The following is a 15,779-nucleotide window of genomic DNA, read 5'->3' as shown; positions in this document are numbered from 1 at the left end:
AGTTTGTTTCGTTCATTTATTTCTTTTTTTGTTTTATATTCCACATATGAGTGGAATCATAATGTTTTTGTCCTTTTTTGTCTGACTTATTTGTGAATTTGACTCTGAAGACAAGGGAAACAAATAAAATAATTATTTTAATCATTGTATAACATTTCCCAACTCAGGCCCTCAAGGCTCTCTATCAACTGTTACCCACTCAGCTTTGGAAGTTTATCCTCTAAGCTCTCTAATGCTCCGCTTTTGGCAAAGTAACACCTTGATAGAATCTCAGTGTCTCCTCTATTAATTCCCATCACTGTGATTTTATTTATCCACTTCTCTTGCTTCAAATGACTTTCTCTTCCAACACTGATTGCATCAGTTTTCCAATACTTGTTGTTTGTCATCTTCAAGAAGTGTTCCTTGTTCCTTAGTCACAAAACACTCGACTCACCCTTTCCTCTGGTTGTCCGATTCAGATTCATAGTGAATACATGTTTGTGATTTGCCTTCCCCGTTAAATAAGCTGCTCATGTTTAGGGCTTGTGATTTATTGTTTTTCTTTTTTGTGTTTTTATATTTTGTATGTTTTGAAGAGTGCTGGAAAAGTGAATCAAATATTATTTCATGTGTGTTGATTCTTGAATAAAAATATTATTAGAATTGGTTTGGTTGAAATTGATAAATAATCTTTGCTGAGTGTCTTTCCAAATAAAGCAGTGTGGAGGTGAGACGACTGGAAGAAGAAACAAAGAATTTACCTCAATTCTCTTGACAGGGATCAGATGATAGAACTCAGTTCCTCGTTTGCATTGCATTGACTTTAAAGTGTGATATAATCATGATATAAACTTACTTGCTTAGGGTCTCTCCACAAAGCTTTCGTTTAGTTTTTCAGCAAGTGATTTCTTATGCTCACTTTGAAATAAATAAATAAATAAGTAAATATGCTCTTTTTATAAGTTTCGTGCTATTGTAAGGAGACCTTTTCTTCAACAGAGAAACATGGAAACAATTTTGCTATCAATTGTTCCTTGATGCAAAGAAAAGTAGTTAATGTAGATTGCCAATTATCACAGTCCATAGGAAATCCCTAACTTTTTACACTTCATCTTCTCTCTTATGCCAGTGAAGAGTTTATGCATTGCATGATAATTTCATGTCTTTATGTGGCAAATACAAGCTATAGGATATTCGGCATAGTTTTCTATGTGTTAGTATGATCAGTGTATAAGCTACTTTCCTAAATGATAGCATAGTGGATCTATCTAGATTTCAAAGACGAGACATTATTTTCTTCCATAATTTCAATTTTGACTGTTCAATTTATACATAAATCTGAGAAAAAGGTTTCCCAGCTGTTACCTGACATAAGGGTTGATATTTGTAGCCTGGTGATCAAAGGTTTATTGCCACTTTTTTATGAGACTATCTCTGGTTTTCTCACTATCGTAGGCATTTCCAATTGCTTCAAGGTGTTTTATAAAATGTGTGAATTGATGTCCTAAGACAGTAATATAACTGCTGTTCTACAGGTGTCTTAGGGTGTAAGAGCTTTTATATTTATAAAGAACTTGGCATTTTGCAAAGCACTTGCACAAACCTTAATTATTTTGATTCTAATGCTGAGGGGACTAGGGAAGTGTTAGAATTCATTCAGATCATGCCAAATTAAGAAAAGGGGCCAGACTTTTAAAACACATTATTTAAAAATGTCCTTTTGCAGAAACTTCTTGCATAGGCCCCCAATAAAACTCACCATAGTTAGTCAACTACTGTCTTTATCCTCTTCAAGTAAAAAAAAAAAATTATCAAGAAAATAATTTCAGTTGATGCTAGTTCTGGAGGTAAAAATTCTGAGTTTTATGTAGTTTATATCACTTTCCGCTAATTAACCTAGTTCAGTACAATCATCTTTCCCCTATAGCACAGTTTTCAGTGACCGGGAGGAAGGAACATACAGCAAGCTTCTTAAGGTCAAGAATGGAACAAATCCCCAAATTTTCATGAGTCTTTAGCTTGTTATTCATATCATATACACTGAGAAACCTAATAAAATTTAAATAGAATATATATCAATATTAACAGCATGGTGATTAGGGGAACACTGTCTATTCTGAACATGGAACAACATACAAGGATATAACAACCTTAAGATGAATAATTCAACTGGGAGTGAATCTTATTCAATATTAAGGCCATATCTTCCTTAATAGAAAATATAAAAACAGAATCTAAGATTCAGCAATAATAAAGTGAAGTGACACAACTAAGGATTTTTTTTTTTATTCTAACAATGTCATTTTAAATTTATTATAATAAATAGGCAAAGAAATGGTAAGTTTTGGAATTTCAATACTTAAAATATTGCACTAGTTCACATTTGTAGAATATCGTATCCTTAAGAGGTTGCAGCTTTTTAACCCAAAAGATGTCATCCTTATAAATGTAGTCTGGAGGGTTTGACTAGGTGACCTCCTCATCAGTTCCAGAATACTAATTATATATATTTTTTGGTGTTTTTCAGTAATATATTTAGAGGGCATGCTATATGTGTCTATCATATGTCTAGCATCCGGGCAGCTTTTAATGGACCGTATGCACATAAAGAAGGACCTGAGTACCACTGGTCGCTCTACGAAGGAAAAGTCCCTTATCCCAGGCCTGGTTCTGTAAGTTTAGGCATTTAACAAAGTATTCTTGTTTTTAAAGACTTTTAGTAATATTTTGTTCACTGTTTTAGATGCTTTACAAAATGTTGCATTAAACAATTGAGAAATTCTACACCTAAAACATGCTTGATCACTTGTATGATAAAGAAATATAGCTGTTTATATCTAGTTATACGTTTGTTCTTTAGTGAAAAGAGTCGATGGGGGGTACATATCAGCAGTATTATAAAGTATATATTATCATTGATATTTTGGTTAAGTAGCGCCACTAAAATTTTATTTTTAAGGGTACTGGTGACTACAGAAACATCCAATAAAAGGCGCATCATATACGTCCCATCCTCTTCAGAAGAATCAGTGCCACATAAAATTTCCAAGCAGGAGACTATAACCACATTTTTATATTCTAATCTTTGGGTCAGCCTAAGTTCCATAGTTCAAACTTTCTCCTCACTTCTCACTATTGTGTGTCTAAAAGAAGCTCTTTCTCTGCCTCCTCAGAATACGCAGGATCTCATTGAACATCCCTGTGGGCTCCTAGAAGAAAAGTACCAATAAAGAAGTGTCATTAGAGTATAGGAAGTTCCACCACTTGCCTCTGACCTGGTGCTACCAAAATTCTCCCCAACTAGCCATTCAGACTTTTGTGCTTTTAATTGTGCGTGTATCTAAAAATGATGATGATGACAATGATGGTTTTGTATCGTGTATCCTGCGTACAACTAGGGTGGAAAGAAGTATGATCGTTGTATATGCCATGTGAGCCATGGAGAACATTTAACCTGTCATGCAAATCAAAGCCTAGTCTTTTATGAGCAGCTGGTGAAAACCCATCACTGTGCTGATTCCACAAGTACTTGCAAGTCAAGTAGAAACTGTTTTTGCAGAGCCAAAATCCAAAGTGGAAACAAACCTTACCTCCATTAACAAGTGTATAAGGCTTTACCATTTCAATCACTCTCTCTCACTAGCTTAAAATTATGACTGCCAGTAAGACATAAAGTATATTTTGTTTCACTCTATTGATTGAAATTACAATTTAAATGGAGAAAGCCCAGTCCTGTGGCTTTGTTGGAAATGCTTCTTGAAACCACATGGTATTAAAGGAGATTTGGAGGAAGTAACTGGTTACTGAACTGCTTCCAGGCTGGTCCAAAATGTTTCCAATTATACATCATGAAAGTACACTCAAGTGAAAAATTCATGCCAAATTAAGAAATATGGCCTGAATTTTTAAAACAAACCATTAAAAATGCCCTCTTTGCAGAATCTGATTACTAAACTGCTGTATTTATACTCTAAAGTGGAAAATTTTTATCATGGTAATCATTTCAATTGCTGCTAGTTCTGGAAGAAAATATGTGAAATGAGGGAGCACTTAATAACAAACATGATTCAACACAGTTAAAGATGTTCCAAGAAGTAACTTAAGGTGCTGTTGAATATTTACTTTTAGAAGCAGTGGTTTAAGAATTGAGACATTATAGCAAATATTTCTGGTTTTCTCAATTTATTGTGTCTACTCCATCTAAAAATGATATAAATTCATACAGATTATAGTGGAACAAAGTTTTTTTCTCCCTTAATAATGATGGAATTTGAATATGTTTCTATATTACACCACTAAAGTCTATAGTTATTGAGCCGATTGGAACCATCACCAATCCTATTATCATAGTCTCAATAATAGGAAAGCTATTTTGTGCCATGATCCTTAACATGGGGAGAGCGAGATTTAGCAGACAAAGAGCTTTTTGTTTTGCTATGAACAATACAATGTTTACCTTCAAAATTTAATTTATCATGTGAAGAAATAAATTTTAGGAAATGGAAAACAATTATAGTATTTATGATGTTACACTATTTACCATCTCCAAACTGTACCAATATTACATATACCTCAATTTTCCAGAATTTCACTGCTTTCTGTTTATTTCTAGTGCTGCACATTTGAAATAATTCAGGCTATTCTTGCAATTTTTAATGTAGATTTCATTTCTGTAATGAAGAATATATGCTTACTGTTTCTAAATTCACAGTTAATTAATCGAGCTTACCCAGTTTAGCTCTCTTCATAATTGATTATAAATTTGCTCTTTAGGTTTAGGGGGGAAAAAAAAAAAAAGATCTCATCCATTTGTATTTCAGTGTGCCAGCAAAGTGAATGGAGGGAGGTACGGGACCACGAAAGACTATCCCGATGATGCTATTCGATTTGCAAGAAGCCATCCACTTATGTACCAGCCTATAAAACCTGCCCATAAAAAACCAATACTGGTAAAAACAGATGGAAAATACAACCTGAAACAAATAGCAGTGGATCGAGTAGAAGCGGAGGATGGTCAATATGATGTCTTGTTTATTGGGACAGGTAAGGAGATTAGAAAGACTCAGAAATATTTAAATTGAGCCATAAAAGCAATAATATTATTAATATTTTTTTTAAAAAACACCTATCAACAAATCTCCTTTTGATCCATTACCTATTTGTATGCTGCTTATTTGCTACAGTGGGAGAGAGGATTTGGGGGAAGACAGCACATAATTACTAACACATGGTCAATACTTAATACATTTTAACAAATAAGTGAAGGAATAACTGATGTTAATACACAATGCTGGTTGCAAGTAGAACTTATCATAGAGAAAGTAGGAAGCCATAGCGAGGGTAGTTCTCCTGTCATTCCCCAGCTCCCTCGCCACCTTCTGCCGCTCGGCTTGGTAACATTTCAAGATTTCTGAAACCTTTGGGAAAATAACTTCACCTAAACTTTTAATCACAACAATGTTTATTAGACCCACCAAAATTAATCCTTTGTACCAAACAGGCCAAGTGTTACCCATAATGGAGGTAAACTTGTATACTAAAGCTACAATCTCCTTTATTAATAAAATAAAATGTAATCAATATGCTAAAAGTAAAAATATCAAATAAATCTATAATTTCAATTAGTGCCATTTAGTAGCTCTAGCTGTGGAAGAGAAGTTGAAATCTTGTACATCCAGGATAATATGTAGCAAATTCTGTCAAGCACAGTTGCTATTTAGGAGAATAAGCATTCTACCATATATTACATTTAATCATAGTCTCATAATTCTAAAGAGACATTGCATATGCCCAGATCAGGAATCAGTATATAATATTAATATTGGCACTTGGGCTTCTTAAGTCATACTTTTTGAAAAAGCAAAGATTTAAGTAAGGAAACATTTATCTGATTTCCAGAAATTGACCTTTGGATCTTTAGATTTATTTATTTTAGGAGGTTAATGTTAATACGTAATATGCTCTGCATTGTGGGATCAAGATTAACAAAGCATCGAATTTCTTTAACATACTTAAAATTACCTGGCCCTGAATTCAGTCATAGTGACATCGAACAGAGTTAAAAAAAGAAAATAGTTCCATAAGCAAGATTATATTTGATAAAATTAATCATGGAAAAATGTATGTTATTTTTAAATATCCTGGAGTGTAGTCCAAGAACGTTTTTGGAAATATGTTCTTGGTAGAGTGACCAAAGCTATTTGAGAGAATTCCAGAAATGTCGGGTATATACTTATGCTATCATGCAAACATGCTTGACTCAAAGACATAATCTTATTGAACCACAACTTTTCAGCATAAAAGAACATATTCGATAAATGTGTGATGAGTACAACATTGGAAAATCCCACAAATGATAGTTATTTACCCCCAAATTGCCAGACACATGCTTTAATATTATGTATGTGTGTATGTATCTATGTATCTATCTATCTATCTACAGAGGGAGTCCTTATTATAAAATCATTGGTTGCACCTGAAACTAATAAAATTTTTTTAAAAAAGGGAAAAAACTATTGAAATTGTAATACTATATACCAATAATAAAAGATAAATACAAAAAAAAATTGTTGCTAGCAAATTAATAATTTGAGTTTTATCTTTGCTTTTGTCTTGATGTAGTGATTGTGGGATATTTTGTGTGCTTGGTTTTAAAAATTATAAAAATTTTCATTCTTTTAGTGTATAATACAGGTAATTGTTATTAATTTTATTGTGATCACATTTTATTAACCTAACTACAAGATTTGATAGTTTCTAAACAAATTGCTTAAATACCATAGAAACTCTTAGATCAGTATTTCCAAAGTGCCAATTTTTTTTCTGAGTTATTACTAGCAATACACCAAATTATTTTTACAAGAAAATTAGTGTCTTATGAAAGTTTTTATCGGAAATAACAAATGCAAATTATAAGGAATAATAAAAATAAGATGGGATTTTATAATATTAACATAAATGTATAAAATTATTGATAATTATGGGAGCTAAATGATTCGTTCAGGAGGACTCATAATACTATTCTCTCAATGGTGTATACTTAAAATTTTTCTTATTAAAAGTCTGTGTGTGGCGCATATATATATATATATATATATATATATATATATATATATATATATATATTTCTATAGTGTGTTGTTTCCTAAGATTAAAAGCGTAGTTTCTTACCAGGAAAGTAGCTTTAGGTGAAAAATTTTCTTTCATCGTACATCAAAGAAGCTAGAATAATTTGGCATCTGTGTTATATATCATTAATTCTGAAGATATTTTGATTTCTGAATCTACAATTAGATTTTTGAATCAAATTATTGGAAAAATAATTACGTATTATTTGGTTTACTTTTTGGCCAGACATATAAAGTTGATTTTTTGTTGCTAATTGAAAATATGAATACATAAGTAGTATAATACATAAATACATTGTTTTAAGTAGCAATGATTAAATGTTTCTTGCATCTAGATTTCAAATATTATTTTAATCCATAGTCCCTACATAGTTTTTAATTGTTTGAAAACCAGATTGTGACAAAACTCCTAGATTATCTCTTCTTCTGTTTTTTTACAGATAATGGAATTGTCCTGAAAGTAATCACAATTTACAACCAAGAAACAGAATCAATGGAAGAAGTAATTCTAGAAGAGCTTCAGATATTCAAGGTATTTTTAGTAAAAATCATAGACAACATTTATGTATTATACACAATTGCAAATAAGTTGTAAATAGGAAAGACAGTATGTCATTTTTTTTTCTAACAAGTGTGTTGTGAATTCAGAGTGAATTGAAGTGAAGAGTTACTTAAAATCCTTCTGCATCTATTATACTGTTATAGACCATTTAAATGTAAAGGCGAGTAATTACCTAGCATGAGAAGAATTTCAATATATGAACTATGACTTAAAGAAATAGCACTTAATACCACATATGAAGTCCAGAATCATTATTGTAAAGTTTCATCTTGTACAAATGTACTATCAGCACAGACAATTAAAAAATAGCAGTAAGTTTCATAATGGGGATGTTCTGGTTGTGACAAGTATACTGCTTTTTATTATAGCACATCAATTACATGGAGAATTTACTAAAAAGGAGAAAAATGCAAAACAATAATGGCAAAATTAAACATAACAGAAATAATTGAGTATATATGTGCGCGTGCACACGCACGCACACACACACACACACACACACACACACACAGAGTCAAGTCTTAATATTTGCGGTAGTTGTAGTCTTTACCATGATAATGAACACTGAGTTAGTAAATACAGACCATTGCTCCTAGTGGAAATATAGGATTAGTTTCCTGTGAGTCTCTAGTCACATTTTTTATTAACTAATCAATATATAACCTTGTTTGTTGTGTGTTTCTGTTTAAAGATACATTATTTAGTATATATTTTTTATTAACATCGAACTTGCAGCCAACAGCACTATAACTCATGCCTGAACAAAGTTTATTTAACACACGTATTTTCTCCAAGGCACATCACAGCCTTGGAGCTTCGGAACCCTAGGGAGCACTTCAGCACTATGCTTAGGGGGCATTTTAAATGTGAATATCACCAACAGAAAGCACACAAATGTTCAAAAGTGTCACCAAATAGTTCCAAGAGGACTCTTGTTTACAGTAAGAGAGTTGAAACAAGAAGTCAAAGTATTGCCTGGATCAACTCAGCTGAGACTGTGCGTGTTGGGCAACTCCAACTTTTTGCTACTCTGTGCATGTACATGCTACAGGGACAGGCTACAATGTCCCCGAATGACTGCAATACACAAGTATTGACATTGTGGTTACAAAAAAGTTTTAGCAAGTAGGCAAATTTGCACACACACAATCTATAAACAATGAAAATTGTATATGTATGTAATGAATATATATGAAAATATTTTTATTGATAAAAAACAGTTCATTTCACCTTGGTTATCTCAGAGGTTAGATTCCCCACAGCCAAACCCAAAGCTGATAACATTCCTATCTCAACCAGAGCAGCTATGCTGTTGTTTATTTCACATATTGGACCTCCGTGTCAGATTTCATTTCATATTAGAGACCATAGTTCTTATATTAACAGCATCCACCATAGTATCTTGTCTATATAAACCCTTAAGCGTTCTTTCCTGAATGAATAAATGAATGCACACCTGCATAGAGGGTTGTGCAGCTTAAAATATTTTTATAAAGTGACACAGAGGATCATATTTTCTTTCAAAAAACAATTCTTCTAAGGGTTATCATCCACAGAGTGGATCCCCCCTGCCAATTGCTTCTCCACTTGCAGAACTGTCCTGAATCTGTGGTGTTCCTTAGATGTACTTGTGTTTCCATCACCATCCCTTGAATAACACATGGGGTCTCAAAGCCATCGTAGATGGTCCTTCCTCTGGTGCAGTCCTACGACAGTGAGGTCATTCATCTTGTTCAGAGCCTCCTGGGTTCAGAGTGACTAACCACAATAACTCCAACAGAAAAGTGCTTTATTTAGGCCTTGGGTTAAAACAATTAAAAATCACATCGTTTGTTAGAAATAACACCTACTCAAAGATGTGACTGTTTTACTGTCATGGTTCAACTACTTTATAAGAAAGAACACTGGGGCTTTATTATTTAAAGATACTTGAGTTTCCAAAGCATGAATAATATTTAAATGTAAATACAAAAATCACATTCCATAACAAACGGTAAGCTGCTTAAATTATCCACTACTTTTCTCATCTACGTGTCTGCACCACTCTTTTAGAAAAGGTTGTTAAATAGAAAGCTATATTTTAATAATTGTATTGGCCTATGGATTTACTAAAATGTAAGCTACAATATGATTTCAAGTAATTAATAACCATATTAACGTATGTTCCTATTTCCTTTCTTAAAATAGAAACTTTTTTTTTGTTTTAATTTTCAGGATCCAGTTCCTATTATTTCTATGGAGATTTCTTCAAAGAGAGTAAGTTCTGTGTGTGTGTGCTCTATATATGAGCACACAAAGGATAAAGAACATACGTACATATGCTTATATATGAACAAGTTACAGTTTTATTCTAACAATAATATATAGTGATTTACATGTAATCGAGTTTTTATTTTCTAATTTTAGAAAGGTAAACAAGAGTAGATTTACTTCTATAATCACAAGACATTATTCCATATTTTTTTTTTTTGCTTATGTTTTCACAAAAATAATGGTAATGATGGTAACACAAAAGAGTGTGCAGTGAAGCACAAACCTCCCCTCCATTTTACTGGTACCAGTTTCTGGTGTAAATTTCTCAGAAATAGTTGATGCATATATTACTCAAATTCATAAATGACCTTTTTATGTTTAGACAAATAGGAACATATGGTGTTAACTGTTCTACTACTTGCCCTTTTTACTTAACAACATTTCCTACAGTTTACTCCATGTCTTTCTATACATACATATATATATATATATATATATCAGAGATAAAGTCACAAAAACCATATGAACTCACTTATATATGATATATATATATATATATATATATATATATATATACACACACATGATGTATATGTGTGTGTATGTATTACACACACACACACATACACACAAAAATATCTAAAATGAGCTTATAAATACAGAGAACAGATTGGTGGTTGCCAGAGGCTTGGGGTGGGGATGGGTAAAATGGGTGAAGGTGATCAAAAGGTACAAACGTTCAGTTATAAAATAAATAAGTCTCGATAATGTAATGTACAGCATGGTGATTATAGTTAATAATGCTGTATTGTATATTTGAAAGTTGCGAAGAGAGTACATCTTAAAAGTTGCATTATAAGAAAAAAGAATTTGTACCTATGTGTGGTGAGAAATGTTAATTAACTGAACTTGTGATTATTTTGCAATATATCCAAATGTAAAGTCATTTTATTTTATACCTGAAACTAATAGAGTATTACAGGTCAATTATATCATAATTTTTAAAATGCAAAAAAAAGACCATTTGCTTATTCACTCTCTTATTGAACATTCTTATAGGTCTTTAAAAAAATAAAAACGTACAATGTTAGATGATGAGTCTTTCTACTCAGATACTGAATAAAACAGTAGTCAACTTCTTGAGAACATGTCAAGTCATCCTAGCAAATTTGTTATTCATGCATCCAAGTCTATAAAAGTATTGCATATCTTGGAGAAATTCAAGTAGCAGTGTTCCATTCTCTATCCTAATACAGTAATTGAAGTGAATATTCCCAGAGATAATTGTGTATAAGTATGAAAAATCGAAGTGTAACAGTTTAGTCCATTTCTGCTAGTGGCCTCTCTCTTCTTTGATATCTGTAGCAACAGCTATACATTGGATCTGCTTCTGCCGTGGCCCAAGTCAGATTCCATCAGTGTGACATGTACGGCAGTGGTTGTGCCGACTGCTGCCTGGCTAGAGACCCTTACTGTGCCTGGGATGGCATATCCTGTTCCCGGTATTACCCAACAGGCACTCATGCAAAAAGGTGAGACAGAGTCCGTGATGGAATATCTCCCTCGCTTAGGAAAACTCTAACACTGTTTTTGGTCTTTTTCTTTCTGCACCCATTCCATGAAAATAACCACGTTGTTTTTATTTAAAGGAATTGTAGCCATATTTTATTCATAATAAAAGCTTTGAAAACTTGAATTTTTCCTGAAAATAACTCCCATCAATTATTTTGTAGAAACTGGCGCTGAGCATGCTGCTGGGTTTTTATTTTTCCACTCAGGTTTGAATCAATGCTTTCTCCTTCTGAAACTTCTGCTGCAAGACATTAAACCAGTTTAGATAAACTTAAAATGTGGAAATGGCAAGCCACCACACATGAGGGATTTAAAGACTTAAAAGGAAAATAAATAAATAAATTCTGAAATACATCCTGCATTTGCCCCATGTCCTCTCAACCAGCTGTTCTTCATTTATTTCATTTTGAAAGTGAATATTTTAACTCCTAGGCAAATGCGTGACCTGTATAATTAATGAAATATGTGATTTAATGCAACACAAATGAAAGGTACTTAAAGGCCTCCAAACTCTAATGTCTACAGTTCAACAAGGTCATTGCCACTTGTTAGAGAAGGTAAATCTCAGGATTCTTTGAACAGGAGATCTTGAGGTACAGCAAATGTTTTGAAGAATAAAGATATTTCTTCACTGAAGCCATATGAAATTGTGCGTTCTTTGGGAGAAAATATAAGGGCAAAATATTTGTTATTAATTTAGAATAAGCATTTTTCTTTCTCTTAATATAGTGACCAGAGACAATAAAAAACAAAATCATAGAGCTATATATAATTTCCTTGTTGAAAAGGAATTTTTATTATCTTCAATTATTCTTACTTTTCCACTTTGGCTTACTTTTCTTTAAACCTTTTTCAAAATTTAAGTTAACCCAATGTAGTGTAGTTGTTATTTTTATAGGTTCACATATACAGTAGACTCTCATCAAAAAACGAAAACTTGATCACTAATTCAAAACTTTCGTTAATTTGATGTTAGCTTAATTAACATTTCAATGAGTAAAGAAAGGACATAAGCAGATAGTGAAAAGATGCTTTGAGAGGACATTTATGAACTAAATAATTTACAAGATTAATTATTTTTTGAATATATTATTTAATGACTTATTCACCCATTACATCACTTACTGTGGAATATGCGAGGGGTATAGAGAAACAATCACAGCTATGGGAAATAAGAATGTAAAGTGGAGAATGGAATTGTAAGTAAGTAACTCACTGCTGAGCACTTACTAGGTATGAGGTACTGGACTAAATGCAATACACATAATACATTATTTAATTCTCAAAATAACCCAACCTTTGAACTCAATTTGGAAGACAGAAATATAAGGTGATTGCAGTTAAAGATAATTTATTGTTTGTACAAAGGCATGCAGTTTTCAAGGAAAATCTTGCAGTTCCATAGGTTTGGAGTGAAGTACGGGGACTTGAGGATAGAAAGTTAATATTACCAAAAAGAATAAAGTTAGTTATTTTATTGTTATTAGCAACAATAAAAATGTTTATAAGCCTTGAATCAAATACTTATGAATAACAATGTTTTTTGATGAGGCAGGCAATAGTGATGATGAATTTTAAACTGAATACTTTCCATTGCCAAATATTTCCTGAAATATGGCACATCTTGTAAGGGTGTATAACCACAAGCTTGGTGATATAAATAAAAGGGGTGGATGAGAGATCCAGTCAAGATGGTGGAGTAGGAAAATGCTTGCTTATATTCTCTCTCATGACCATATCAAAATTACAGCTAAACTACAAACATCCATTATATAATTACAATTAATAGTTCATGCCTCTCTTTCTCCCACAAACTGTATGTTCTATGAAAACAGAAACTGTTTTTTGAGAATCGCCTGAAGTCTAACTGAACCAAAGCCCTTCAATTAAGGAATATAGAAGAAGCCAACTCCAAACTGATAGGAGGGGTAGAGACGCAGAACGGGCTGGTCCCACACCCACGTCTAACCATTAAATATCGGGAGGGATATCTTGGCTGCAGAGGTTTCGTCTGGAGGAGTGAGGGATCCCAGCCCCACACCGGGATCCTTAGCCTAGAGTTCCAGTGCTGGGGAGAGAAGTTTCCATAACTTCTGGATGTGAAAACTAGCAGAGATTGTGGCTGAGTGAGATAAAGGCAGCTGCAGTCCCAGGTGCTTGTCTTAAAGGGCCTGTGCACTTACTCGCTGATGGACTCACTCTGAGATCCACAGCTGGGGCAGCAGCTCAAAAGGTGCCAGGAACGTATGGAGAGGAACTGAATTATCTGGTTTCAGGGCAAAAGACTGGAGAGGTAGCTTTCTCCCAAGGGAAAAGCTGGCAGAAGCAATTGTTGTTGTTTTTTGTTTGTTTGTTTTGTATTGTTAAGCCCTCCCCTCTCCAGGCCAGCACACTTAGGCAGCAGCCATATCTGAGTCTCTGTCAACCTGGCTAACACTGTTTGTTCACTGGATTCCCACAGTCCTCATCCCACTCAACTTTTGGGCCCACCCAAGCCTCTTCCAGTGGCTTTTCCTTATAAATGGCATGCCTTGGCACATACTGCAGACTTTTCTAAAATATAGCACAGGTTCATAAAACTCAAACAATCAGCATCTGGCTTTGGCGTGTCCTGTATCTCTGGCTGAGCAGCCCTAAACCTGGCAATAGTGACAGCTGGCCTTGGTTCCCAGGTTGGCCTCTCAAGGGAACTCCAAGCCCAACATGGGTGGTAGCCATCTGGGGATTACTTTGTGGCTCATCTCAGGTGGCCCCGGGCAGAGACAGGCTGAGACAGAACTTGGCCTGAGGTGCATCCCCTCTCAGGAAGCCCCGAGGCTAGCACACCTGGTGCCAGCTTTGAACCCAGCCAGAGCATCATATAGCTGCCTCCAGAGATAGCACACTCAAAGGGCAAACTGGGCAGGCACCAGAGCCCTGCTCATGCAAATACTGCTCTGAAGGGTCAGCTCCTGCAAACAGCTTCTCCAGTGTAATCACAAGCAGTCCACACAACCAATGAGCCTGAGGGGCCTTCCTTCCCATTGATGAGGAAACAGCAACCAAGGCTCAACTACAACAAGAGGACACACTCAACCCACTCAAGGGACAAACCTGGAACACCCAGCACAGGTGGCCAGAGAGATTGCACTGCTGAGCTCCACAGAACACTTACTACATTAGGCTGCTGTTCTCAGACTGGGAGACATAACAGCCCTAGATAATATATAGAAACAAACACAAGGAGACAGCCAAAATGGAGAGAAAAGAAACATGTCCCAAATAAAAGAACAGAACAAAGCTCCAGAAAAAGAACTGAGCAAAATGGTAACAACCAATCTACCAGATGCAGAGTTCAAAACACTTGTTATAAAGATGCTCAATGATCTCAGTGAGAACTTCAACAAAGATATAGGAAACATAAAAATGGAATATTGCTCAGCCAGGAAACGTAATGTGTTCTTTCCATTTGCGGTGGCATGAATGAGGGTAATTTCCTGAGTGGAGTATGTCAGACCGAGAAAGACAAATGCAATGTGATTTCAGGTATATGTGGAATCTAAAAAACAAAGTAAACAATCAAACAAACAAAATGAAACAAACTCAGAGATACAGAGAACATTTTGATGGTTGCCAGATGGGAGGGATGTGGGGGGATGGGTGACAAGGGGGAAGAGATTAAGAAGTCAAATTGTTGTTACAAAGTAATCATGAAGATATAGGGTATCGCATAAGGAATATAGTCAATAACGTCATAATAAGTATGGTATCAGATGAGTACTAGATGTATTGAGGTGTTAGATGGGAGGGGACTTGGGACAGTGTGAGAAAGGTGAAGGCACTAAGAAGTATAAATTGATAGTTACAAAATAGCCATGGGGATGTAAAGTAAAGCATAGGGAATATAGTCAGTAATATGGAAATAACTATGTATATTGCCAGGGGGGTACTAGACTAGTCAGGGGAATCACTTCTTAAATTATACAAATGTCTAACCACTATGCTGTACACCTGAAATTAATATCAAATAATATTGAATGTCAACTGTTATTGAAAAATTAAAAAGGGAGAAAAAGTGAAGGGGAATAAGAGGTTCAAATTTCCATATATAAAACAAATAAGTCATGGCGATGTGATGTACAGCATAGGGGATATAGTCAATAATATTGTGATAGCCTGATACAGTGTCACGTGGTTGCTGGACTTATCATGGTGATCAATTCTTTAGATACATAAATGTTGAATAACTATGGTGTACACCTGAAACTAATATAATATTGTACGTTAGCTGCATTTTAATAAGA

General features: G+C 34.2%; 1 protein-coding gene across 1 annotated transcript in view; it reads left to right on the top strand.

Moving 5' to 3' along the window:
* The window catches only part of SEMA3E (semaphorin 3E), a 242,110-nt gene that overhangs the window by 204,365 nt on the left and 21,966 nt on the right, over positions 1-15,779 (top strand). Inside the window, exons 10-14 of the mRNA XM_019746903.2 lie at positions 2,510-2,654; positions 4,803-5,025; positions 7,550-7,641; positions 9,886-9,927; positions 11,290-11,456. Of these exons, the coding sequence (XP_019602462.1) occupies positions 2,510-2,654; positions 4,803-5,025; positions 7,550-7,641; positions 9,886-9,927; positions 11,290-11,456 (669 nt within the window). The remainder of the gene's footprint in view (positions 1-2,509; positions 2,655-4,802; positions 5,026-7,549; positions 7,642-9,885; positions 9,928-11,289; positions 11,457-15,779) is intronic.

Source organism: Rhinolophus sinicus, linkage group LG09, assembly GCF_036562045.2.
Source record: "Rhinolophus sinicus isolate RSC01 linkage group LG09, ASM3656204v1, whole genome shotgun sequence".
NCBI lineage: Eukaryota > Metazoa > Chordata > Mammalia > Chiroptera > Rhinolophidae > Rhinolophus > Rhinolophus sinicus.
Note: the sequence above shows the minus strand (reverse complement) of the source record. Positions and strands in the feature narration are given on the sequence as shown.